The 26,136-nt window shown below is 45.3% G+C and overlaps 1 protein-coding gene across 1 annotated transcript in view; it reads left to right on the top strand.

Moving 5' to 3' along the window:
- ANTXRL (ANTXR like) overlaps nt 1-26,136 on the top strand; it is a 125,090-nt gene that overhangs the window by 13,531 nt on the left and 85,423 nt on the right. Inside the window, exons 3-5 of the mRNA XM_029059895.1 lie at nt 21,818-21,889; nt 23,132-23,203; nt 26,006-26,087. Of these exons, the coding sequence (XP_028915728.1) occupies nt 21,818-21,889; nt 23,132-23,203; nt 26,006-26,087 (226 nt within the window). The remainder of the gene's footprint in view (nt 1-21,817; nt 21,890-23,131; nt 23,204-26,005; nt 26,088-26,136) is intronic.

The following is a 26,136-nucleotide window of genomic DNA, read 5'->3' as shown; positions in this document are numbered from 1 at the left end:
CACAGGAAGTTTTGTGTGCCAGAAATATGAGTAGATAGGAAAGGTTTGGATAAATGAACAGTTGAGAGGGCACAGTGGATTATTAAAATAAAAACCAGGGATGTAGAGGGAAAGGGAGATGCAAAATGGTTCATTCCTGAATCCTGGAAGGATGTCAAAGAGGCCTACTGCCATTTAATTTCGCCGTGGTTCCTGTTGCTACAACCCGAGACGGATCCGGGGCTGGATGGACAATTGGCTTGTTCCAGTGATGACATTTTAAGTATTTTTTAGGAAAGCATATTCTTAAAAGCTCAGAGAACTAGTAGGAGGGACCCCTATTGTACTCTCCCAAATGCCTAGTACAGTGCCCTGCACACAGTAGGTGCTCAGTAAATGCAATTAACTGACTGACTGACAAGATAGAAAGACATCCTAAGAGCCAAAGTAGTTGATGGAAACTGACTGCACTGCAGGGCGTCCCTAAGGTCTGAAATAAACCATACTAATGTAGAGCCTGAATCCAGAGCTCTGAATCAATCAGTCAACCAGTAGATAGTATTTATTGAGCACCTACTCTGCTCAGAGCAGTCAATCAGTCATATTTGTTGAGTGCTTACTGCATGCAGACCACCGTACTGAGCCCTTGGAAGAGTACAGTGTAAGAGAGTTTTACTGTACTAAGCACTTGGGAGAGTATAATAGAGTTAAAAGACATGATCTCTGCCCTCAAACAGCTTCTTATGGTCTAAAGAGGGAGAAAGACACAAATAATACACAGGTAGAAGAGAAAGGATAAATGAATATAAAGATGAGTAAGTGCTTAATTGGTAAGTTATAACTGTGGTATTTGTTAAGCACTTACTACATGCCAGGCACTATACTAAGCTTTGGGGTAGACAAAAGATAATCGTGTTGACACAATCCATATCCGCATGGGGCTCACAGTCTTCATCCCCATTTTACGGGATAGAGAAGTGAAATGGTTTGCCCAAGGTCACACAGCAGACAAATGGCAGAGCCAGGATGACAACCCAGGTCTTGCTGATTTCCAGGCTCGGTGATATGTCCAGATGTGATATGAGTGTATAAATGTGTTAATTGTTGTGGCACTGCTGAGGTGGTATTTGGTGGATCTGACCTGGGAAGAAGAAAAATTAATTTGGGAGAGCCTTCTAGAGAAGTTGGGCTTTCAGAAGGGCTTTGAAGATGTGAAGAGTGTGAAAGGAAATGTATAGGTGGAAGAGGATGAGCAAGGAGTAAGAGAAATGAGAACAGGGCATATAGAGAAATGAAAGGTGAGTTGTGTATTGTGGGAAAAGAGAGTAAGTGTGGAGGGCCCAGAGAGAAATAGATCAACAATGAATTCTGGAAAGCTATAAGAAGGGGACATTAAGCTATATCAATAACAAAAATCACAAGGAAATAGCATAATTTGGTAGGGGTAAGAGTAGAAAAAATAAAAGCCTGAATGAAGATGCATTTTAAAAAGTATAAACAAAAATTATTCAATCATTTAAATATAATATATAATATATAGTATAATATGTAATATAAAGTAATATAACTTAGGCAAAATGTTTCCCCCCCGTAGATTGAACAATAGGAAATTAACCAACAAGAAACTGCCAACAGGTGGCAATTCTACTTTACTATTTTAAAAAATGATCAAATAGGACTATGTTACAAGAGTAAAAAACTAGCTCTGTGAAAGCTAGGAAAGCAAAACTAGATGAGGGAAATACATAGTTAAAGAATATCTCATAAAAAGTTACATTCAAATCAGTGAGGGCAGTTATGCATCTTGGGTTACTTGTGTAATCAGTGGAGGTAATTGGAGAACATCTAGCCATTATTTTTAAGAACTCAAGGAGAATTAGAAAATATTTAGAAATGGCAATTATTAGGGGCCCACTCTTAAGAGAGAAAAGATGATCTGGTAATTGCCAGCAAGGAGCTTGTCGTATATACCCGGGAATATGCTAGAAGAAATAATCCAATAACCAATTTACATGTGCTAATATTTTCTCCAAATAATCACTTGGCCTTTGGACCACTTAGGCCTTGAGGGCTCAAGGACTCTGCTATGGACTGGGAGGTGTGAGTACCATAGAAATCAATCAGGGAAGGCCTCCAGGAGGCAATGTGATTCCAGAAGGACTTTGAAGATGGGGAGAGCAGTGGCCTGTTGGATATGAAGGGGGCGGTAATTCCGGGTATTGGGTCGTAAGGGGAACGGAGAGGGGAACATTGAGCAAGAGGTCAGTAATGGAAGAGATATGTGTGAAGAACACTGAGTTGGTTGGCTTCATGAAAAACAAAGTATGCCCGCTGGGATGTAGTGGGAAAAGAGAGTGGGTAAGTAGGGGAGGAGAGAGCCGATGGAGGGCCTTAGAGCTGATGGTCAGGAATTTCTTCTTGATGCCAAGAGGGATTGGCAACGATTGGAGGCTTGTAATCATTTGAGAGATATGCACAAAGCATCTTTTAGAAAGATGACTTGATCAGTAGAGTGAACTGTGGACTGGAGAAAGGGAAATCAATAAGGAGGCTGATGAACAGTTAAGCCGAGGTATGACAAATGCTTGGACCAGTGTGGTGACCTGTTAAATGAAGAGGAAGGGGTGGATTCTAGAAATGATATGGAGAAGTGGCATGGTGTAATGGATAAAGTATGGCCTTGGGAGTCAGAAGGTCATGGGTTCTAATCTTGGCTCTGCTGCTTGTCTGCTGTGTGACCTTGGGCAAGTCACTTCACTTCTCTGTGCCTCCAGGACCTCATATTTAAAATGGGGATTGAGACTGTGAGGCCCATGTGGAGCAGGGATTGTGTCCAACCTGATTTGCTGTATCTACCCCAGTGCTTAGTACAGTGCCTGGCACATAGTAAGTGCCTAACAAATTATTATTACGGGCCATCAAGTTGTTTCTGATTCACAGCGACTCCTTGGATATGCTTTCTCCAGAATGTCGTGGATGCCATAATCCGCAACCTTTCTAATGGTTCTTCCATTATTGTTGTTATGGTCTCTTTCCAACTAGCTGCCGTTCTTCCTCTTCCACAGGACTTCCACAAAGTCCTTTTCCCTGGACTTTTCCTAGCATTAGTGTTTTCTCCAGAGAATTAGTCCTCCGGATTATGTGTCCAAAATATGCTAATCTAAGTCGAGTCATTTGGCTTTCCAAAGACGACTTTGGTTTAATTTGCTCTAAAATCCATTTGTTTTTCTTTTGGGCAGTCCATGGTGTTCGCAAAAGCCTTCTCCAATACCACATTTCTAAAGAATCAGTGTTCTTTCTACCCCGTTTTTTCACTGTCCAGCTTTCAGATGCATACAAACATTATTACTATTATTATTATAAAGGACAAGCAGGATTTGGTGACAGACCAAATATAGGGTCAGAGAGGGAGGATTCTAGGATGATGCCAAAGTTATGGTTTCAAAGATGGGAAGGATGATGGTGTTGTCAAGTGTTTTAGGGAACTTAAGGGGAAGAAAAGATGTGAGGTTGAAGATGAAAAGTTCATGTTCAGACTGAGTGCCAATAGGTACATTAATGTAGAGAAGCCCTAGAAGTAGGTGGAACAGCAAGGTTTAGAGAAGGTGAGAGGTTAGAGGTAGCAGGGCAGATTTAGGAGTTATGTGTAGAGAGGTGGTAGTTAAGGCCCCGGGAGAGGATTAACTCCCCAAGGAAGTGAATGTAGTTTGCGAAGAGCGACCAAAACCGAGTCTTAAAGGACAGAACAACAGAAAGGGAGTGGGAGTTGGAGGAAGAGGATCAGACAGAGAGATAAAAAGAAATGCAAGAGAGAACTGCTACAGAGAAAATAAGGTTAGTCAGTATTTCCAGAAAGGAGAAGGGCAACAGAACGGAGTCTTCCTTTAAGACTAAAGTTAGTTGGAGAGTGGGAGTTAAAGGAAAAGGCGACCAAGGAGACGGAGAAGGATTAGAGACGGAGATAAAAGGAAAAGCAAGAGAGAACTGAAACAGAAAATAAGATTAGTCAGTGTTTCCAGGAGAAGGGAGTGGGCTATAGGATTGATGACGCTAAAAGATGGAGGAGGATTAGGGTGAAGTCAGATTTTGCAAGGAGATGAGGATTAGAGACCTTGGAGAGAGTGGCCTCACGATGGAGTGAAGGGGATAGAAAACAGATTGTAGAGAGTCAAGAAGAGAGTTGTAAGAGAGAGAGTGCAAGGGCTGGCTGTTTACAACCCATTCAAGGTGTTTGAACAAGAATGGAAAGAGGGATATGGGGAGAGGGATATGGGGAGAGAGCTACACTATGCGAAGGCAGCTGCATGAAATCCTAATCAGTATAATCATCAGTATAATCCTAATCAGTATAATAGGAAAGTTTGATCTCAGCCTCACTGCTCTTAGGATGCAATGCCAGCTCATCGGTCATTTCCATAGGGTCATTTTTCAAGGGCTCAGTGTCACTTTGTCAATCATATTTATTGGGTGCTTACAGTGTGGGCCAAGGAGTCAGAGGGGCCTGAGTTCTAATCCTGACTTTGTCACATGTCTTTTGTGTGATCTTGGGCAGGTCACCTCACTTCCCTGAGCCTCAGTGACCTCATCTATAAAATGGGGTTTAAGAGTGTGAGCCCCATGTGGGACAGGGACTGAATTCAACCCCATTTGCTTGTATCCACCCCAGCTCTAAGTAATGTGCCTGGCACATAGTATGTGCTTAGCAAATACTACAGTAATTATTATTATTATTGTCAGCATATTGCCATTATTAGAACATATCTAGATGATACTGGGATGTCTTTACAAGAATCTGACAAGCAGGAATCTGGAAAGTAATATTTCTTTTTTATCCAGCCTTGACCACACCATCATTGGAGAGTTGTGTATGGTCAGGATTGTGAGTCCCATATGAACCTTTTCAGCCACAGACACACCCATGGGTGAATTTCACCCATATCCCTTTTGTGTCTTTTGTTCATCCCATTAATATAGAGAATATGGAAAGATTTCAAAAAAGAGCAACAAAAGGGAAATAGGAATTTGGGTTGTTTAGCTTGGAGAAGAAACAGCTAGCAATGCTTATTTTCTAATACGGGCAGTTGGTCCACAAATACAGGGCCTGCATTCTTGCAGAACTCCACCTCGAGTAAAACCTGTGCTATAGTACTCACCCATTCTGATGCTGCTTTTATGAGCCCAAGCTATTTCTTCCAATTTCAAGGATTCACATACCCTTATTATGTAACAGCGCTGCGCAAAATATGTCGTGAAAATGCATATACATATCTTTATATTCTGCCATCTCTTCTATGGGTAACTTATTTTAATGTCTGTCTCCGCCCTCTAGGCTGTAAGCTCCTTGAGGGCAAGGATTAAGTCCACCAACCTTATGGTATTATACTCTCTCAAGCACCTGGTACAGTGTCCAGTACACAGGAAGTGCTCTATAAATACAGATTTTGTTGGAATATAGGGAAGACCTTGATTGTGAAGGTGACAAAACACAGAAACACAGGAACAAGCCAGTGAGAGAAGTTGAAGAGGTTTCACCCTTGGAAATCTTTGTGAAAGGACCATATGTTCAGGAAGCCCAAGGGCAGGGGATTGGATCCAAAGACTTCATGACTTCTTCCTTTTTGATCCTGGAATTTGCTCTGAATGTTGGCAGGTCATGTGTCTGTCCAGGACTAAAGAGCCCGGCTTGGGCCGATATTCTTGTGAGAAGCAGTGTGGCTTAGTGGCTAGATCATGGGCCCGGGAGTCAGAAGGACCTGAGGTCTAAACCCCACTCTACCACTTGTCTCTTGTATGGCCTTGGGCAAGTCAGTCACTTCTCTGTGTCTCAATTACTTCATCTGTAAAATGGGGATTAAGACTGACTGTGAGCCGTATATGGGACAGGGACTGGGTCCAACCTGATTAACTTGTATCTACTCCAGTGCCTAGAACAGTGCTTGTCAACTAATAAGTGCTTAACAAGTACCATAATTATAGTTATTGTTATTCTTGTCAATTTCAGAGTGTGGTTATTGTTAGATGCTTAACTCTGTCCTTGAATTGTCTGCAATGATTAAACTGGAGGTTATGGTAGGGATTGCTCTCAAATAGAAGTAGTAAAAGTCTGAAAGCGGATAGATCGTGGACCTGGGAGTTGGAAGGTCATGACTTCTAATCCCAGCTTCTCCACGTGTCTGCTGTGCGACCTTGGGCAAGTCACTTCACATCTCTGTGCCTCAGTTACCTCATCTCTAAAAAGGGGGATTAAGAGGGTGAGGCCAATGTGGGACAGGAACTGTGTCCTACCTGATTAACTTGTGTCTCTCTCAGTACTTAGAACAGTGCTTGGTGCATAATAAGCACTCAATAAGTACCATTATTATTATTTATTAAGTGCTCACTGTGTGCAGAGCACTGTAGTAAGCGCTGGGAAAAATACATAGGTGGCCTTCCACAGACTCAGTGTGAAAAGGAAGGGTTTGGTGACAGACACGATAGGCAAGACAGTATAAAAACACAGAGCTCAACTAATCTGGTGAGTGGCATCTCAGGGTGCTGCCTGGACATCAGGAGTGCAGGCCCAGCTGAAGTTCCTAACTCTAAAATTTGGAGAGGCTTCACACTGTCTCTTCTTCAATCCCTCTCAGTCCTGGATTCTCAGGGCTTCTCAGTACAGGGGCCCAGAGTGTCATGATGGGAAACGGGTCAGGCTTCCCTGTGGTTTCATTCAGCAGTCCAGTGTAGGGGAAGGCTGAGGGCTTGTCAAACCCGGAAAATGTCAATCTGAGGCTTGAACTCGATCTAATATCCCTTAGAGCCCTGGCCTACGATTCTAATCTTATTCTGGCTAATTCTGGCTCTGCCACTTGTCTGCTTGTCTTCTGTGTGTCTCAGTTACCTCATCTGCAAAATGGGGATTAAATCCTCCTGGCTTGACTTAGACTGTGAGCCCTATGTGGGATACGGACCGTGTCCAACCTAATTATCTTATATCTAATAGCACTTAGGACAGTGCTTGCCACATAATAAGCCCTTATTCAATAACACAAAAACACAATTGGACAGTCAAAATAAGGTGATGGAATATATGTCAAAAGAAACGGTGTAAGTGGGATAGAGAATACTTTTCCATAGCAATACAAAGGACACTGTCCTGGGTCCCCGATCTATTTCAATGGAAGTGAAGTCATCATAGTCTCACTCTCATAGTTTGACAATGGAACCTCTCTTTGGTGAAAGTTTTTTTGGTAATTATGTGGAAATGTGCTTCAGCTGGGAAATGACTGACTTCTAGTGTTTTCTAATTATAACTGACTCCATTATTATAACCATCTGTGTCGCAATCATTCAGCCTTATTTTTGTTAGCAATTTTCAACTCTAAACTAGAGATATACTCCTGGCTAAAGCTCTCCATTTCATGTCTTAGAGATGCCTATTCGTTTATTTTTCATCAAAGTTGTTTTTTTACTTTATTCCAAGTGTCAATGAAGCACAAAAGATGAATGTTGTGATCTAAGCCATCACTATTTTCCACAACTCAAGCATGTATCAGATGCAGATGGTGAGGAATCCAAAAAAGATACTTTCAGTAAGGGTCATTATTGAGTCTGGAAAGTAGCAGTCACATAAGTGTAAACATGATACTTATCATTGAATGAGTGAAATGAATGATAGCACTTCTCATTCTTACGAAAATTTTGGCATGTGAATTATAAATGAAGTTACATTTAAAAAGACATACTGCAGGGATATTTAGAAATATACGGTAAGAGTTTAAAACATTAGGGAAGCAGCTTGGCCTACTGGAAAGAGCCTGGGCCTGGGAGTCAGAGGACCTGGGTTCTAATCAGTCTTTGCCACTTGCCTGCTGTGTGACCTTGGGTAAGTCACTTAACTTATTTTTGACTTTGTTCCCTCAGCTGTAAAATGGGGATTCAATACCTGTTCTCCCTCTTACTGTGAACCCCAACTGAGACTATGTACAACCTGATTAGCTTGTATCTATCCCAGTGCTCAGCATAGTACTTGGCATAGAGTAAGCTTAACAAATACCACAATAATAATGATAATAATGACACCACCACAACAAAGCTCAGCTTTTTTGTGAGCACACTGTGGCTGAGACACTGGGTCCTCAATTGGCGGTTTCAGCCACACATATAGTCATGGGTGGTTTTCAGCATGAGTGGTATCTTCTCTGTGTATAAAGAGCACCTCCATAGATAGTCATACTTAATGATATTCAAGCTTAAAAGTGCCATCACTCTTGTTTCTCTTCCCTTCTCTCATGTCTCTGCTGGCTCTTCAGTGTCAAAGGTAATTTTCCTCCCCCGCTAGGCAGGAAAATGTGTAGAACCTGGAAGTTTCAGTTTCTACACATGTAATATTAGGCTAATAAGGTTGTTATATTATTAATAAAACAATAATGAGATAATATATAATAATGAAAAAATAATAATTGTGCTATTTGTTAAGGACTTACTATGTACCAAGAACTATATTAAGCTCTGGGGTAGGTACGAGGTCAGATTCCTATTCCAGTTAGGGTTCGCAATCTAAGTAGAAATGACAACAGGTACTGAATCCCCATTTTGCAGATGAGGAAACTGTGGCACAGAGAAGTTAAGTAACTTGCGCAGAGTTTCATAACTGAAAAGCGGCTGAGCCATGATTAGAACCCGGGTCTTCTCACTCCCAGGTCTCTGCTCTTTCAACTCTGCCATGTTGCTGTTGTGGATACTGATTGAGAAAATGAGTTCATTTTGTCCCTTCAAATCCAGAAGGGAATTGGCTACATCGTGCCATCCCTGGAGTGGAGAGAAATGGAGTCTCCACCTCTCTTCCCCACCACCCCTGGATTCTTTGGAGTGGTCCACCTTTCATTCAGGGCTCCAGGTAGCCATTTTGCTGCTGCAGAAAGCACATGCCTAGGGGTGCAGTGATGGAAAAAAGCTTCTTCTTTGCATTGATTTTCAGTGCTTAGAAACATGGGTTTGGGGACAGAGACATATGAAGCAAGGGGCATTAGAGCAACTTGGTCTCTAGTTCTGTCCTTCCAAGGACTTGCCCTGCCCAGCTCATACTTCACATTGAGAAACAAAGACAATACCAAACAGCCAGCCTTAAAAGCACTCTAGCTATATGCCATGGAGGAGGAATATTCTTATTTTCCAGCTGACCAAAGGGATAAAAATCATAGAATTCACCAGAGTTTCTTGGGTAAATAACAGAGAAAAATCATGGTCAGAAGCTTGATTCTCTCTTTTGTGTAAGGAATTCAAGTTTCCCAGGTGGAAAGAGTAGAAGAACCTTTTTTACCCATTTACTACCTTCTGCTGGGAAAAAAGGAAAAAGGAGCTAGTTGTGTAGGAGTCAGACTCCTGCTAACTGAAGACTCCAGTCTCCCACTGTGAACATACTCCTATGTTGAGAGCAGTGGGGCCTAGTGGAAAGAACTTGGGCCTGGGAGCCAGAGGACCTATGTCCTCTGTTGTAATCCCAGATCCACCACTTGTCTGCTGTGTGACCTTGGGTGAGTCATTAAACTTTTTTTATGATATTTCATTCATTCATTTCTTCAGTCGTATTTATTAAGCGCTTATTGTGTGCAGAGTACTGTACTAAATGCTTGGAAATACAATTCAGGAACCAATAGAGAAAATCCCTACCCAACAACGACAGTTAGCTACAGTGCCCAAAAATAAACGAGGTGGGTAGAATGAGGTGCTGGCTGAACCAGAGCGTGTATATGCTTTCTCCTGCCTTCTTGCCTTCTGGAGGAGAGGAAATGAGGAATTAGGTGGGCCAAACATTCAGGATCTGCCATTGACAGAGAGAGAGAGAGATAAATACCCTGTGTCTCTGAGAGACATTGTATCTGGCAGTGAGCTATTACCAGTGATGGTGGATTAAGTGTTTTTGGGACCCTAGTCTCCCAGGCTTTCTGTGAGAAGCAGACTGGAAATATAGCCCCAAGCACATGTGTGAGCCTGTCAGCAATCAAATCAAACTTTCTTCCCCGGGGGCGGGTGAGCTGATAGCAGAAGTGGAATTTCACTGTTACTGTTATACAGCAACAATTTTGCTATTTATGAAGAAAAGTGATGTGGGGAGAATGGGACTTTTCATCTCCCTCTGCTTCTGCTTACCTATTTGGGGACCAAGGTCAGTCTGGAGGGAGATAAGGAACCTGGACTGAGACATTTCATCATCTCTCTCTGCTTCTTCTTGCTTGTCTTTTTTTTAATAGCATTTGTTAAGTGCTTATTATGTAATAGACATTATACTAAGCACTGAGATAATAGTAATTGTGATATTTGTTAAGCAATTACTTATTCCAGGGACTGTTCTAATCAGGTTGAACACAGTCCCTGTTTCACATAGGGCTCCCAGGCTTCATCTCCATTTGACAGTGAGGTAACTGAGCTTCCCCTTTTCCCTCTGCTCCCTCTGCTGCCTCTCTGCCCCCCCATTCACCTCCCCTCAGCTAAGCCCCTTTTCCCCCCCTTTCCCTCTGCTCCTCCCCCTCTCCCTTCCCCTCCCCTCAGCACTGTGCTCATCTGCTCATTTGTATATATTTTTATTACCCTATTTATTTTGTTAATGGGATGTACAACCCCTTGATTCTATTTATTGCTACTGTCTTTGTCTGTCTCCCCCGATTAGACTGTAAGCCCGTCAATGGGCAGGGATTGTCTCTATCTGTTGCCGAATTGTACATTCCAAGCGCTTAATACAGTGCTCTGCACATAGTAAGCGCTCAATAAATACTATTGAATGAACTGAGGCATAGGGAAGTGAAGTGACCTGTCCAAGGTCGCAGAATAGACAAGAGGCAGAGCTGCATTTAAGACCCATGTCCTCTGTCTCCCAGGCCCATGCTCTATCCACCAGGCCACACTGCTTGGGCCCAGGGTCAGCCCGGAGTGAGACAAGGGACCTGGAATGGGACATTTCCTGCTTCTTCTACTCCCTTGTCCTGTGGCCAGGGTCAGTCTGGAGGGAGACAAGGGACTTGGAATCAAGACGCCAGAAGGCTGCAGATTTGGCAGATGCTGAAATCTTTGAGCCGCGAGGGGTGGTGATGGAAGCAGGAAGGGAGGAGGTTGCTGGCCAGCCTTGTCTCGCTCGATCCCACAGATTCGCAAGGGGAGCCGTGCCACCAGGAAATGGCTTGGCTTGGCTGGGTCGACGGCTCCCTCACTCTGACCGTGTCTGAAAAGAGGCCCGACCTGAGCTCTTTGCTGATCTGGAAGAATGCTAGATGTTTTGAACAGCAGCAATCTGGTCCAGTCAGGAAAACTGCTCATTGCTGCCTTGGAAATGGCCAACCGGCTCACAGAAACTAGTAGCCCCAGGGCAGCAGAAAGAGGATTTCATTGCCTTTCAGGGAAACAGGACCATGCTAAAGGTCTCTGATATGGAGATGGTCATTCACTCGTATTTATTGAGCACTTACTGTGGCAGAGCACTATACTAAGTTCTTGGGAAGCAATATAACAATAACAATATAACAATAAACAGACACATTCCCTGCCCACAATGCACTTACAGTCTAGAGGGGGAGACCGACTTTAATATAAATGACAGATATATGCATAAGTGCTGTGTGGCTGGGAGGGGGGATGAATGAAGGGAGGAAGTCAGGGCGAGGCAGAAGAGAAAGGGAGAAGAAGAGAGGAGGGCTGATTCAGGGAAGACCTCTTGGAGGAGATATGCCTTCAATAAGGCTTTGAGCGGGGAGAGAGTAATTATCTATCAGATTCAAGGAAAGAGGGCATTCCAGTCCAGAAATAAGCATGTAAGGTACCAATACAATTCTGACTTTCAACCCAGAGTGTTGACCTCCCAGATCTTTTCAGAAGGTGGCCGTCTGGCTGGGAAAAGTTCAGCAGAGAATCTAAGTCAGGTTTTAGGAAGCTGGCCTCCTCTTAGCTGCCTGAGAGAACCTATTGTTCGCTCTTGTCTGGGACCAAGAAGGAGATATCAGCTTCCTCCATTTCCCTCCTGGGTGACTTTGGGCAAGTCACTGTGCCTCAGTTTCCTCATCTATGAATGAGGATTAAATACTCATTTTCTCACTCCCTTAGGCTGCGAGCCCTAGGTGGGACAGAGACTATGTTTAATCTGATTGTATTGTATCTACCTGCTGTGAGTCACCACTCAGAAGTGACAGTCAAGGACTTCAGAAAGATTAAAAGGAGGAAAATCCACTTGCTAGGATGAGATGTACTTTACAGAGTCCAATTCTCCTGATACATAGGCTCCTCCCCAAAAGTTTTGGGACCTTTGAGATTCTGCAGTGACCTTTCACTCAATCCTTTCCTGCCTTAACTCTGCCCTCTCCTCCGCCAGGCAAAGCTTCTTCTCCTCCCTCATCGACACCCATGCCCGTCACCCCCGCCGATTGTTCCGGACCTTTAACTCTCTCCTTAGGCCCCCTGTTCCTCCCCCTCCCCCATCTCTCACCCCCAATGATCTGGCCACCTATTTCCTCACGAAAATCAACACGATCAGGTCTGAGCTCCCCAAAGTCACCCCTCCGCCTCTCCCCTCCCCCCCACCAACCCCCTCCCCTACTTTCCCATCCTTCCCTGCAGTATCCTCAGAGGAGATCTCCTCCCTCCTCGCAAGTGCCACCCCCTCCACCTGCGCCTCGGACCCCATTCCCTCTCACCTTCTTAAAACCATCGCCCCGCCCTCCTCCCTTCCTTAACTTCTATTTTTAACCACTCAATCTCCAAGGGCTCCTTCCCCTCTGCCTTCAAACATGCCCACGTCTCCCCCATCCTAAAAAAACCCGCTCTTGACCCCACTTCCCCCTCCAGTTATCGTCCTATCTCCCTACTACCCTTCCTTTCCAAAATCCTAGAACGAGTCATCTACAATCGATGCCTAGAATTCCTTAACTCCCATTCTCTCCTAGACCCCCTCCAATCTGGCTTCCGTCCCCTCCACTCTACCGAGACTGCTCTCTCTAAGGTCACCCGTGACCTCCTTCTTGCCAAATCCAATGGCTCCTACTCCATTCTGATCCTCCTTGACCTCTCTGCTGCCTTTGACACTGTCGACCATCCCCTCCTCCTCCATACCTTATCTCACCTTGGCTTCACGGACTCTGTCCTCTCCCGGTTCTCCTCTTACCTCTCTGGCCGATCATTCTCGGTCTCCTTCGCTGGAGCCTCCTCCCCCTCCCATCCTTTAACTGTTGGAGTTCCTCAAGGGTCAGTTCTTGGCCCTCTTCTGTTCTCCATTTACACTCACTCCCTCGGTGAACTCATCCGCTCTCACGGCTTTGACTACCATCTCTACGCAGATGACACGCAGATCTACATCTCCGCCCCTGTCCTCTCCCCCTCCCTTCGGGCTCGCATCTCCTCCCGCCTCCGGGACGTCTCCACCTGGATGTCGGCCCGCCACCTAAAACTCAACATGAGCGAGACTGAGCTCCTCATCTTCCCTCCCAAACCCGGTCCTCTCCCAGACTTCTCTATCACCGTGGATGGCACGACCATCCTTCCCGTCTCTCAGGCCCGCAATCTCGGTGTCATCCTTGACTCGTCCCTCTTGTTCACCCCACACATCCTATCCATTACCGAGACCTGCCGGTTTCACCTCTACAATATCGCCAAGATCCGCCCTTTCCTCTCCACCCAAACGGCTACCTTACTATTACGGGCTCTCGTTATATCCCGGCTAGACTACTGGGTCAGCCTTCTCTCTGACCTCCCTTCCTCCTCTCTCACCCCGCTCCGGTCTATTCTTCACTCCGCTGCCCGGCTCATCTTCCTGCAGAAACGATCCGGGCATGTCACTCCCCTTCTTAAACAACTCCAGTGGTTGCCTATCGACCTCCGCTCCAAACAAAAACTCCTCACTCTAGGCTTCGAGGCTCTCCATCACCTTGCCCCTTCCTACCTCTCCTCCCTTCTCTCTTTCTACCGCCCACCCCGCACCCTCCGCTCCTCCGCCGCCCACCTCCTCACCGTCCCTCGGTCTCGCCTATCCCGCCGTCGACCCCCGGGTCACGTCCTCCCGCGGTCCTGGAACGCCCTCCCTCCTCACCTCCGCCAAACTGATTCTCTTTCCCTCTTCAAAACCCTACTTAAAAATCACCTCCTCCAAGAGGCGTTCCCAGACTGAGCTCCTCTTCCCCCTCTACTCCCTCTGCCATCCCCCCTTTACCTCTCCGCAGCTAAAGCCTCATTTTCCCCTTTTCCCTCTGCTCCTCCACCTCTCCCTTCCCATCCCCACAGCACTGTACTCGTCCGCTCAACTGTATATATTTTCGTTACCCTATTTATTTTGTTAATGAATTGTACATCGCCTCGATTCTATTTAGTTGCCATCGGTTTTTACGAGATGTTCTTCCCCTTGACGCTGTTTATCGCCATTGTTCTCGTCTGTCCGTCTCCCCCGATTAGACTGTAAGCCCGTCAAACGGCGTGGACTGTCTCTCTGTTGCCGACTTGTTCATCCCAAGCGCTTAGTACAGTGCTCTGCACATAGTAAGCGCTCAATAAATACTATTGAATGAATGAATGAACTCAATCATATTTACTGAGGGCTTACTATGTACAGAGCACTATACTAAGCACTTGGGAGAGTACAGTATAACAACATAACAGTCGTATTTCCAGGCCTCAGTGAGCTTACTGTATAGAAGGCAGGAAAGACATTGATGTAAATGAATAAATAATGGATATGTCCATATGTGATGTGGAGCTGAGGGTGGGTCGAATAAAGGGAGCAAGTCAGGACAATGCAGAGGGAGTGGGAGAAGAGGAAAAGAGGTCTTAGTCAGGGAAGGCCCCTTGGAGGAGATGTGCCTTCAGTAAAGCTTTGAAGGGCGGGGAGAGTCATTGTCTGTCAGATATGAGGAGAGAGAACGTTCTAGGCCAGAGGCAGGATGTGGGCAAGGAGTCAGCGGCAAGAAAGTTGAGATGGAGAAAGAGTGAATAGGTTGGCATTAGAGGAGCAAAGTGTGTGGCCTGGGTTCTAGTAGGAGAGTAGCAAGGTGAGGTAAGAGGGGGAAAATTGATTGAGTCCCGGAGGGTTCATTGAGGAAGGTGTCAGTGCTTATTGCGCCAGAGGGAAGCGTCTGGGTGGGCAGCCGGCTCCTAGGCGAAGGCAGGAGGAGCTGTTGCTGAGCTAGCAGAGCAGAGGAGCTGGAGGCCACACCAGGAGGTCAGACCCCTGCCGGCTCCCCTCTCCCCGCCCTCCCTCAAACTCTCCTTAGTCGATAGAGCCCGGACCTGGAGTCAGAAGGACCTGGGTTCTCATCCCGGCTCCACCACTTATCTGCTGTACGATATTGAGCAAGGGTCTTCACTTCTCTGTGCCTCGGTTCCCTCATCTGTAAAATGGGGATTAAGATTGTGAGCCTCATGTGGTAAGGACACTGCATCCAACCCAATTTGCTTGTATCCATCCCAGCATTTAGTACAGTGCCAGGCAAATAGAAAGCACTTAAAAAATACCACAGTTGTTATTAATATTATTATCCCAAGGAAGCCTCCCTTTGGCCTGCTGGGAATTTCCCAGCCAGATCCATGGCTTTAAACCAGTTTAGGAGGAATTTCTGCTTTTGACCTTAGAGATTTTTCCAGGCAGTCCATATTTCATTCTGTTGCTCTGATCGTTTTTCTACAAAATCATTCAGGACATGTCACCCTGCTCCTGAAAAAACTCCAGTGGTTGCTCATCCTCCTCTGCATCAAACAAAAACTCCTCACCCTTGGTTTTAAAGCACTCTACCATCTTACCCCCTCCTACCTCACTTCGCTTCTACAACCCAGCCCATACATTTCACTCCTCTAGTGTTAACCTTCTCAGTGTGTCTTGCTCTCGCCTGTCTCATCACCTACCCCTGGCCCACAGCCTGCCTCTGGCCTGGAACACCCTCCCTCCTCAAATCCCACAGACAATTACACTCCCCCTCTTTCAAAACCTTATTGAAGGCACATCTCCTCCAAGAGGCCTTCTCAGAGTAGGCCTCCCCTTTCCTTTTCTCCCTGCTGCTTCACCCTGACTTGCTCCCTTTGTTCTTGCCCCCTGAAAGCCCCACAGCCCTTATGTACATATCTGTTATTTATCTATTTGTACTGATGTGTCTTCCCCCTTCCAGACTGCAACCATTGTGGATAGGGATTGTGTCTGTTTACTGTTGTATTGTATTTTCCCAAGCACTTAGTACAGAAGTGAGAAGCACTTAGAGAAGCAGCATGGCTCAGTGGAAAGAGCCCAGGTTGGGAGTCAGAGGTCGTGGGTTCTAATCCTGGCTCAGCCGCTTGCCAGCTGTGAGACTTTGGGCAAGACACTTAACCTCTCGGTGCCTGAGTTACCTCATTTGTAAAATGGGGATTAAAACCGTGAGCCCCACGAGGGACAACCTGATCACCTTGCATCCCCCAGCGCTTAGAACAGTGCTTTGCACATAGTAAGCGCTTAACAAATACCACCATTTATTTTTTATTTTACAGTACTCTGCACACAATAAGTGCTCAATAAATACGATTGAATGAATGAATGGCCCCACTTCTTCCGGCCAGTCAACCCAGCCATTGACTTTTTACCCCTTTTTACAGATGAAGTAACTGAGGTTTAGAGAAGTGAAGTATCTTGCCCAAGGTCACACAGCAGACAGGTGTCAGAGCAGGGAATAGAATCCATGACCTTCTGTGTCCCAGACCCATGCTCTTTCCAGTAAGCCATGCTGCTTCTCTAGACTGTGAAATTGAGAAACTAAGACTTAAGAAGGCAAGAGGTGGGACCGGGACTAGAACTCAAGTTTTCTAGTTCTTATTTCTGTGCTCTTTCCATTAGGCAACACTGCCTTCTTTGAATATCTCCTCCTGAAACTGGAAGGGCTTTCTGAATGCGCTCATGGATATCAGTGATTTAGGGAACAGAGGATGCAGTTCCAAGAACCAAAATTTCAAGCCATTGCCTCCTTTCTGTTTGGATTGTTGCTAGGTGCCGTGTTTCCTAGTGAACCACAGACTTGCAATCAATTACCCAAGGCCACATCCTGCCCTCAGAAGAATGATCCTCATGGATCCTGACCGTCCATCATTAGCCTGGAAAGTAAATTCCTTGACCCCTATAAGAGTTAACGGAGCAAGCCCTGAAAAGCAGCAAGGTCCCGTAGAAATAGCACTGGCCGGGGAACCAGAGGACCTGGGTCCTAATCCCAGCTCTGCCGCTTGCCTGCTGCGTCACTTTGAACAAGTCACTTCACTTCTCTGTGCCTCAGTTACTTCATCTGTAAAATGGTGATTAAGATGGTGAGCCACAGGTGGCAAATGGACTGTGTCCAACCTGATTAGCTTGTATCGACCCCAGATCTTATTACAGTGCGTGGCACAAAGTAGGAGACTAACAAATACCATTAAAAAAAAGGCCCGAATGATAGATTGGACAATTGGTTTTCCATTGTTCTCTCAGTTCAAGGAAGATTCTTCCAAGCAGGGAAGGCTCATGTGTGAGCCACATGGATGCCCTGGAGAAACTTCCCGCTGGAAAATGATCGTATTGGAATGATGATTGCATCCTTACAAGTCTTTGTTAGGGCAGGACGGCCAACAAAATCACTCGCTAGAAACCCTTACTCAGCTATATTCCTGCCGCTGTGTGGTTTTCTGTTTGTGCATATGTCCTCCTCTTTGTGGTCTGCTTCTCCGACTTCTGACTCATGCCCGAGGGATTATGCTGGCAACACCACAGGCTAGGGGTAAGGTTAGAGTGCCGATCCAGGAGTCAGGAGAGGGTTGTCATTTCGCAGATGATCTCAAGGTAAAGGCAAAAGGGTAATTTAGTCCCTGGTATCTGTCCATATCTTGGGATTCCTGGTTTTAGTTTTTTCTTCTTTTTCGGAGCTCAGGCTCAGCAAAATGTGGAACAGTATTCTAGGTGGTGATGTGGTCTAAGGCATAGATAACGGGGCCGTGAGAAATGGCAGAAGGAGTTCCTGTCTGGAAACCCCTGTAAACCTTTTGTGACCTTGGGCACGTTGGCTCAGTCAGCAACACATGCAGGATCTGGCTTTAACTCTCCTTGCTGCCTTCCAGACAGGGATCGTCAGATCCTTCCAGCATGGCATAGCGGATAGAGCACAGGCCATGGAGACAAGGTCGTGGGTTCTAATCCCGGCTCTGCCACTTGTCTGCTGTGTGACCTGGGGCAAGTCTATTCACTGCCCCTCAGTTCTCTCATCTGTAAAATGGGGATTGAAACTGTGAGCTCCAAGTGGGACACGGACTGTGTCCAACCCGATTTGTTTGTTTCCATCCAGTGCTTAGTACAGTGCCTGGCACATAGTAAGTGCTTAACAAATGCCATGACTTATTATTATCATCATTATAATCATTATTATTCTCTCCTCGACACCTTTCATTTCAGTTCCCAAATGCCCCGTCAGCCCTTCTCTGCTTCTCAGCTCTCCCACCTTCCCATGGTGTGGCTGTCTGTTTAGTGTTTGAGAGGGAAGCGTGGTCTAATGGAAAGAGAGTCAGGCTGGGAATTGATGACCTGGGTTCCAGACCCAACCCCACTGCAGGCCTGCTGCGGAACTTTGGATAAATTCTTAACCTCTCTGTGCCTTGGTTGCTTCATCTGTAAATTGAGCATAATAATTCCTCCCTCTCCCTCATGGGGACTTGAGGAGACTCAAATAAAATAACTGTTATGCAAGTCCTTTGGTAAAATGATAATAATGATACTTTTAAGCACTTACTATGTGCCAAGCACTGTTCTAAGCACTGGGATGGAAACAAATTACTCAGGTTGGACCCAGTCCCTGTCCCCAATTGGGATCTCACTCTTATTCTGCATTTTGTACAGATGAGTTAACTGAGGCCCAGGAAAGTGAGGTGACTTGCCTAAAGTCATACAGACAGGTGGTGGAGCCTGGATTAGAACCCATGACCTTCTGACTCCCAGGCCTGTGCTCTATCCATTACATCATGCTGCTTCTTCTCCGCAGATTATTATTTAGGAGATGTCTGGCCTCAATCTCAATTAGAAAGTAATGATAATAATAGTAGTATTTGTTAAGCACTTACTGTGCACCAGGCACTGTTCTATGCTCTGGGACAGGTACAAGAAAATCAGGTTGGACACAGTCTCTGTGTCACAGAGAAACAGTGAGGCTTAGTGGATAGAACAAAGGCCTGGGAGTCAGAGGTCATGGGTTCTACTCCTAGCAATGCCATTTATCTGCTGTGTGACCTTGAGCAAGTCACTTCACTTCTCTGGGCCTCAGTTACCTCATCTGGAAAATGAGATTTAAGAGTGTAAGCCCTATGATGGAACAGGGACTGACTACCTTGTATTTACACCAGTGCTTAGAACAGTCTTTGCAGTTAATAAGAGCTTGACAAATACCAAAATTATTATTAATTATTATTATGATTACATTACAGGGTTCCCAGTCGTAATTCCCATTTTACAGATGAGGTAACTGGGACACAGAGAAATGAAGTGAGTTGCCCAAGGTAAAGAGTAGACCGTGAGAGAGATGAGATCAAGGTACAATCAATTAATGGTATTTATTGAGCGCTTACTGTCTACAAAGCACCATACTAACTGTTTAGTATAGTAAGTGGGTTGGTGTAAGAGGAGCCGTGTGTGGGTTATGGTATAGTAGGAAATCAGCAAGGTAAAGTATGAAGGGGAGAGCTGATTATGTGCCTTAATAGTGATTTTTTTTTCTGGAATCTGTTGAGCACTTACTATGTGCCAGGCACTGTTCTAAGCACTGGAGTAGATACAAGCTAATCAGGTTGGACACAGTCCATGTACCACATGGGGCTCGATCTCCATTTTTCAGATGAGAGAACTGAGGCACAGCGAAGTGAAACGACTTGCCCAAGGTTACACAGCAGACCAGTCGTAGAGGCAGGATTAGTAACCAGGTCCTCCTGACTCCCAGGCCCATATTCTATCTAGGCCGTGCTGCTTTTCTATGAGGGTAAGGAGTTTCTGTTTGATGTGGAGGTGGATAGGCAACCATTGGAGGTTTTTGAGGAGTTGGGAAATGTGGACTAAGTGATTGTTCAGAAAAATGATCTGGGCAACAGAATGAAATGTGGACTGGAGTGGGAGAAACTGCAGGCAGGGAGGTCAGCGAGGAGGCTGATGCAAGCTAGGAGAAACATTTTCCCCCTGCCTTGGAAGGGGCAGTTTACAACATTGTTCCATCTACATTTCTTTCCTTAGGACATTCTTGCTCAAAGAGAGCTATCTCCATCTTGATGGCAGTGTGCCATCTGGGTGTGTCAATCAAGCAGTCATATTTACTGAGTAGTTACTGTGTGGAGAGCACTGTCCTAAGCGCTTGGGAGAGTACCTCACAACAATATAATAGACACATTCCCTGCCCACAGTGAACTTGACTCCCAGTTTTCAGCTGGGATGCAGCATTGTCTGAGGTTTCGTTTACCACATCCTGAAACACTTCCCCTGACTTCCTTGCTTTCAGTTTCCCAATTTCAGCACTCCATACCACAGCCGTTTGGTTGTCCTTCAGTTAATTTCTCTCCCATGTCTCACCCACTGTAGCTGTGTTAAGGTGTCCGCTGTGTAACCTTGGGCAAGTCACGTCGCTTCTCTGTGCCTCAATTTCCTCATCTATACACAGGACAGGGACTGTGTCCAACTTGATTTTCCTGTATCCAACCCAGTGCTCAGTACAGTGCCTGGTATCCTATAAGGTCAATCTGAGGAGTTTCTCCTCACTTGGTTATACCTGAATCATATGTACTTCTAGGTTTGTAATCAGGGATGGGCCAGAGTGGAGAACCAACCAAGATATCTATAACCATTTGGCCTAAGACTCCTCTCATAAAAGCCTCCGGTGGGGGTGATGCCAACAGATCAATAGATCAGATACCCATCTCAACTATACCCCTCTGTCCCTCTTCAACAGCAAGGGGTTGGCATAACTTTAAGGCCAGATTCCATCCTCATCTCTATTCCTCTTAAACAGCCAACAAAGCTTCCCATTAGGTCCCGTGAGTGATATTTCACCGGATCAGCCGGATCAATTAAGGGCTGAAGGCATGTCTAAAAATAACCAAGGTGGCATACCAGTATGTACCAGGGTAGCCAGACCAAAAAAAAAAAACAACCCAAAATTATTGCCAATTAAAAGTGGAGCCAGATTCTGCTACCTAGACAGCACACTGACCTATGATGCGATGATAGGGAAATAGAAAACACAGTCAAAAAGACCAGCACATCCTCTGGGAGATTGTTAGACTGTGATGGCAGCATGAAAATGAGGCTCCAGACCAAACTAAGAGTCCACAGAGCTATAGTATTGTCCAACCTGTGCTATGGCTGTGAGACTTAGACCATATCCTGACAGCACATCTGCCTTCTTGAACAATTCTACCAGCCTTACTCATACATCACACTCAGTATCAAATGGCAAGACAAGATCACAAGCAATGTAGTTCTGAACTGGTTAGCCTCCTAGCACCAAAGCTATGTAATGATGGTATTGTCCTGGTGAGTTTGTAACTGCTCTCTGCTCTATCCTAGTTCTTCCTCTTGCTTTCATTAACTGTATGACATTAGTGTCTGTTTCTCTCTGTCAATTGTATATCCCTGGAGGGCAGGGTATTAGTGTCTTCTATTACCATATTCTACCTTTGCGCTCAATAAATGCCACTGATCAGTTGATTGTTTGAGCATCTGCTGTGTGCACAGCACTTTACTGAGCAATTGAATAAGTACAGTAAAGATAAAAGGCAGGGGTCTTGCTCTCAACCACTATCCAATCTGTTAGAGAGGACCAGAATGATATTAAATTCATTAAGCCAGAAAAACAATTATAACCCGTCTTTCTCTTTTCAGGTCTGGAAGTGTGAGACACCACTGGACTGAAATTTACTCCTTTGTTGAAAGCTTGGCTGAAAAGTTCATAAGGTACAATTTTCCCGAGAAGGAGATTTAACTTTTCCAAATGTAAAGTCTGTTTCCTCTTTCAAGCCGGAGGGGTGTGGGTTCCTGGTTTGCATCGGCTGGATCCATCTGGATCCATCGAGGCAAGAAGGGAGAGCAGAATGAGGGCATTATCATACTGAGAAAGCCTTTCTCAGTTCTGAAATCAGTTTATACTTTTGTGACCTCTTTTGTTGATGTCATAAGGAATTTGTGTGTGTGTGTGTGTGTGTGTGAGAAATCGATTGGGTGTGTGTTCGCTTTTAACCATCTTTTCTGGGGAAGTGTATTAGCAGTGAGCTCCTTACAAGCGGAAAGTAAAAACGTATCTTGTCCGTATACCCATGAGGTCACCCACGTTAAACTGGACAAGCAGCCTAATGTGATGCCACACTTTGGGCTGGATGAATGCTGGGACAAAATTCAAATGGGGGGAAGGAGCACTGGAAGTGAAAGCCAGGAACCCCAGCATTTCCTCGGCCTCCCTCCCCGAAGATCGAGGGCAGAAACCTACAGGGAGGAGCCCCCTTCCCCACAGGCAAGGCTAAGCCAATTCCCCTTCCTCAGACCTGAAGTTTGCCTCTTCTTCCTCCTCCTCCTCCTCAGTCATTCATTCATTCAATCATATTCATCTAGCACTTACTGTGTATAAAGCACTGTACTAAGCGCTTGGGAGAGTACAAAATAACAATAAACAGACATATTCCCTGCTCACAATGAGCTTATGCTCCCTTGGCCTCCTCATTCTCCTCCAACTTAGAACCCCTGATCTGAGCCCTGATCCCCACAGTGGCAGAGGAAGAGAGGAGGAAACGAGGGGATGAGTTAGCTTCATTTTGTCTCCCCGATACAGGGGTCTGGACACAGGGACCCAGTAGGTGGGTGGCGGGTGAGGGGACAGCTGAGTGACCGGGCTGGAGTGATGCCATGCCGGGCCTCCCCACGCTCCTCTCAGCATCCCCTTCTCTGGCACCATTCAGTGCCCGCCAATGCCCCCGGAGGTGCGGACCCCCTGGAGCAACCCCCCTGGCAGCGGGGGGGCCTGGATGACCGTGGCCACCGCTCACAGTTGCCACCCTACTCCTCCAATCTTGTGCCCCCAGCCTTGTCCCCCTGAGGTCCAGCAAGTCTGGAGAAGGTTTGGTGAAACCTGAACTGCTGTGCCAGTGAGTTGCACAGTGTGTATTTCTACCACTGTTCACACATCGCTTTCTATTTCTTTTCCAGTCCAATGCTGCGAATGTCTTTCATAGTTTTCTCCTCCAGAGGAACTACGGTCATGAAACTGACAGAAGACAGGCAAGTAGTTCACACTGTGTCTATGGCTGTGTAAATATAGAGCTGAGGTGGCATAGACATTGCTCTTTCATTCATTCATTCTTTCATTGTCATAATTATTGAGCAGTTGCTGTGTGCAGAGCACTGTACGAGGCACTTGGGAGAGTACAATACAGCAATGAACACATTCCCTACCCACAACGAGCTCACAGGCTAGAGGGAGAGATAGACATTAATATAAATAAATAAATACATAAATGCATTACTCTTCATTTCATTTTGCTTGTTATTGTTAATTATACCAATCGGTGGTATTTATTGAATGCTTATGGTGTGCAGACCCACACAGGAGAGTGCAGTATAACAGAGTTAGCATGCACATTCCCTGCCCACAGTCAGTTTACAGTCCAGAGAGATTTTATTAAATTATGTTAATTGATGTTAGTAATGACATTAGTAATATTTGTTAAGCACTTACTACGTGTCAAGCATGGTACTAAGTACTAGGGTGAATCCCAGAAACAGTCCCTATCCCAAATAGGGGTAAGGATGGGAGAAAAGGTTCCTAATCCCCATTGTACAGAGGAGGAACCTGAGTCCCAGAGAAGTTAAGTGACTTGTTCAAGATCACAGAGTAAACCAGTCGAAGAGCCGGGATTAGAACCCAGGTCCTCTGACTCCTAGTCCCGTATTCCATTCACTAGGCTGCACTGCTTCTCTTCTGCTTGAGTTTTCCTGCCTGAAAAATCCTTCAGTTGATTTATATAGTAGATGCCACCAGTTATGTCCACAAGACTGATATTATCAGAGGTTAAATTGCCCTTGGAGGGGTATAGTTTGTACAGCCATAGGAAGAGCTAACCTTAAAAAGGGAAGAAGCAGTGTGGCCGAGTGGAAAGTGCACAGTCCTGGGAGCCAGAAGATCTGGGTTCTAATCCTGGCTCCACCACTTGTCTGCTGCATGACAAGGGGCAAGTCACCTAATTTCTCAGGGCCTCACTTCCCTCATCTGTAAAAGAGGAATTAACTCTCCTTCTGACAGACTATGGGCCCTGTGTGGAACAGGGACTGTGTCCAACCTGATTAACTTGTATCTACCCCAGCGCTTAGGAATGTAAGCATTCAACTAATACAATGAAAGAAGTTCCTGTGAGGATGCAGCAGACCTGAGCTTGTGAGGAGCTGACCTGAATTGAGTGTTAGTTATAATAAATGAACTTGACATTTGATGTTCAATCAATCATGTGACGCCTGGACTCATAATGAGGGCAATAATATAATATACACAACCTGGAAGTGGTTATTCCACATTACTGTTTCACAAGAGAATTACATTTTTTTTGGTGATTTATTTTTTCCAGGAGTGTAAAATCTAATCGGTGGAGGAGCTGAAAGCAGTTTGATCAGATGCACATGTGCAACTTCGGTTTAGAAGAAAACTTGACAGGGAAGGTGGGGTGAAGAGGGGTGAGAGGACCAAAGCTTAGATGTGTGAGGAGCCAGTAAAAATTGAAAATTAAAGGAAGAAAGCATAGCCTCTGTTGATGTTTTCTGTTGACCTTAATGCTGGAGAACCCGATCACCCAATCTCCAGTTCCCCTCCTCTTTCACCCCCCAGCCTTAATAATAATAATAATAATGTTGGTATTTGTTAAGCGCTTACTATGTGCCGAGCACTGTTCTAAGCGCTGGGGTAGACACAGGGGAATCAGGTTGTCCCACGTGGGGCTCACAGTCTTAATCCCCATTTTACAGATGAGGTAACTGAGGCACCGAGAAGTTAAGTGACTCGCCCAAAGTCGCACAGCTGACAAGCGACCGAGCTGAGATTCGAACCCATGAGCCCTGACTCCAAAGCCCGTGTTCTTTTCACTGAGCCACGCTGCCTGGTGGCAGTGGTGGGGGGTAGGGGAGAAAGAGAGAAAGAGAGAGAGAGAAAGCGAGAAAGAGAAATAAAAAGAAAGTAAGAGAAAAGAGAGAGAAATTCCCCTGAGCCCATAGGCTTGGCAATATAGCCTGAGTGTCCTGAAGAATAATTGTGTTTGGGATTGATCTGTAGAAGCACTTTGGCTTTGTGGATAGGGCATGTTCCTTGGAGTCAGAAGGACTTGGGTTCTAATCCCAGCTCCTCCACTTGTCTGCTGTGTGAGCTTGGGCAAGTCACTTCACTTCTCTGTGCCTCAGTTCCCTCATTTGCAAAATGGCAATTAAGATTGATGTGAAGCATGGATTATGTCTAACCTGATTAGTGTGCATCCATCCCAGCACTTACAACAGTGCCTGGCACATAGTAAGGACTTAAAAAACACCATTAAAAAAAATAGCAGTTGACATGGAATTACTAAGACAAGATCCCTGACAATAGGACCTGGGGCCACCTCAGGTTGAGGAGGGTGATTTACTGGAACAATCCATTTTTTAGCAGTGGGAGAAAAATCAGATAAGACACTTCAGAGTAATAAAGCTTATTGGGAAGGCCTTGACTTATGGACTGTAAACTTGTTGTAAGAAGGGAGTTTGCCTACCCACTCTGTTGTATTTCACTCTTCCAAGTGCTTAGTACAGTGGTTGGCATACAATAATCACTCAATAAATATGATTGATTGATTGATAGATTATATCTTTAGTCTCTGAACTGTCCTTTTCCTTCCAAGTGCTTTCACTGATTGATTGAATGATTGATTGAGTTTTAATCAGTGTCTTTTTGCATTTTAGAAATGATCAAAAGTCAGAAAATCAGAAATCTGTTTTTTAATTTTTTCTCTCTGTCACTCCTCCACCCTCCCCTCTCCCCACACTTCTTTTTTTTTTTTTCCTTTCCAGAGAAGCCATAAGACGGGGACTAAATATCCTTCGTAGTGAAGTGCCTGGAGGAGATACGTTCATGCATGAAGGATTTATAAGGGTAGGGGGGAGTGCTTGGGGTTTATTCATGTTTACCAAATTCCTTCTTT

Source organism: Ornithorhynchus anatinus, chromosome 3 (genome assembly GCF_004115215.2).
Source record: "Ornithorhynchus anatinus isolate Pmale09 chromosome 3, mOrnAna1.pri.v4, whole genome shotgun sequence".
Lineage (NCBI taxonomy): Eukaryota > Metazoa > Chordata > Mammalia > Monotremata > Ornithorhynchidae > Ornithorhynchus > Ornithorhynchus anatinus.
Note: the sequence above shows the minus strand (reverse complement) of the source record. Positions and strands in the feature narration are given on the sequence as shown.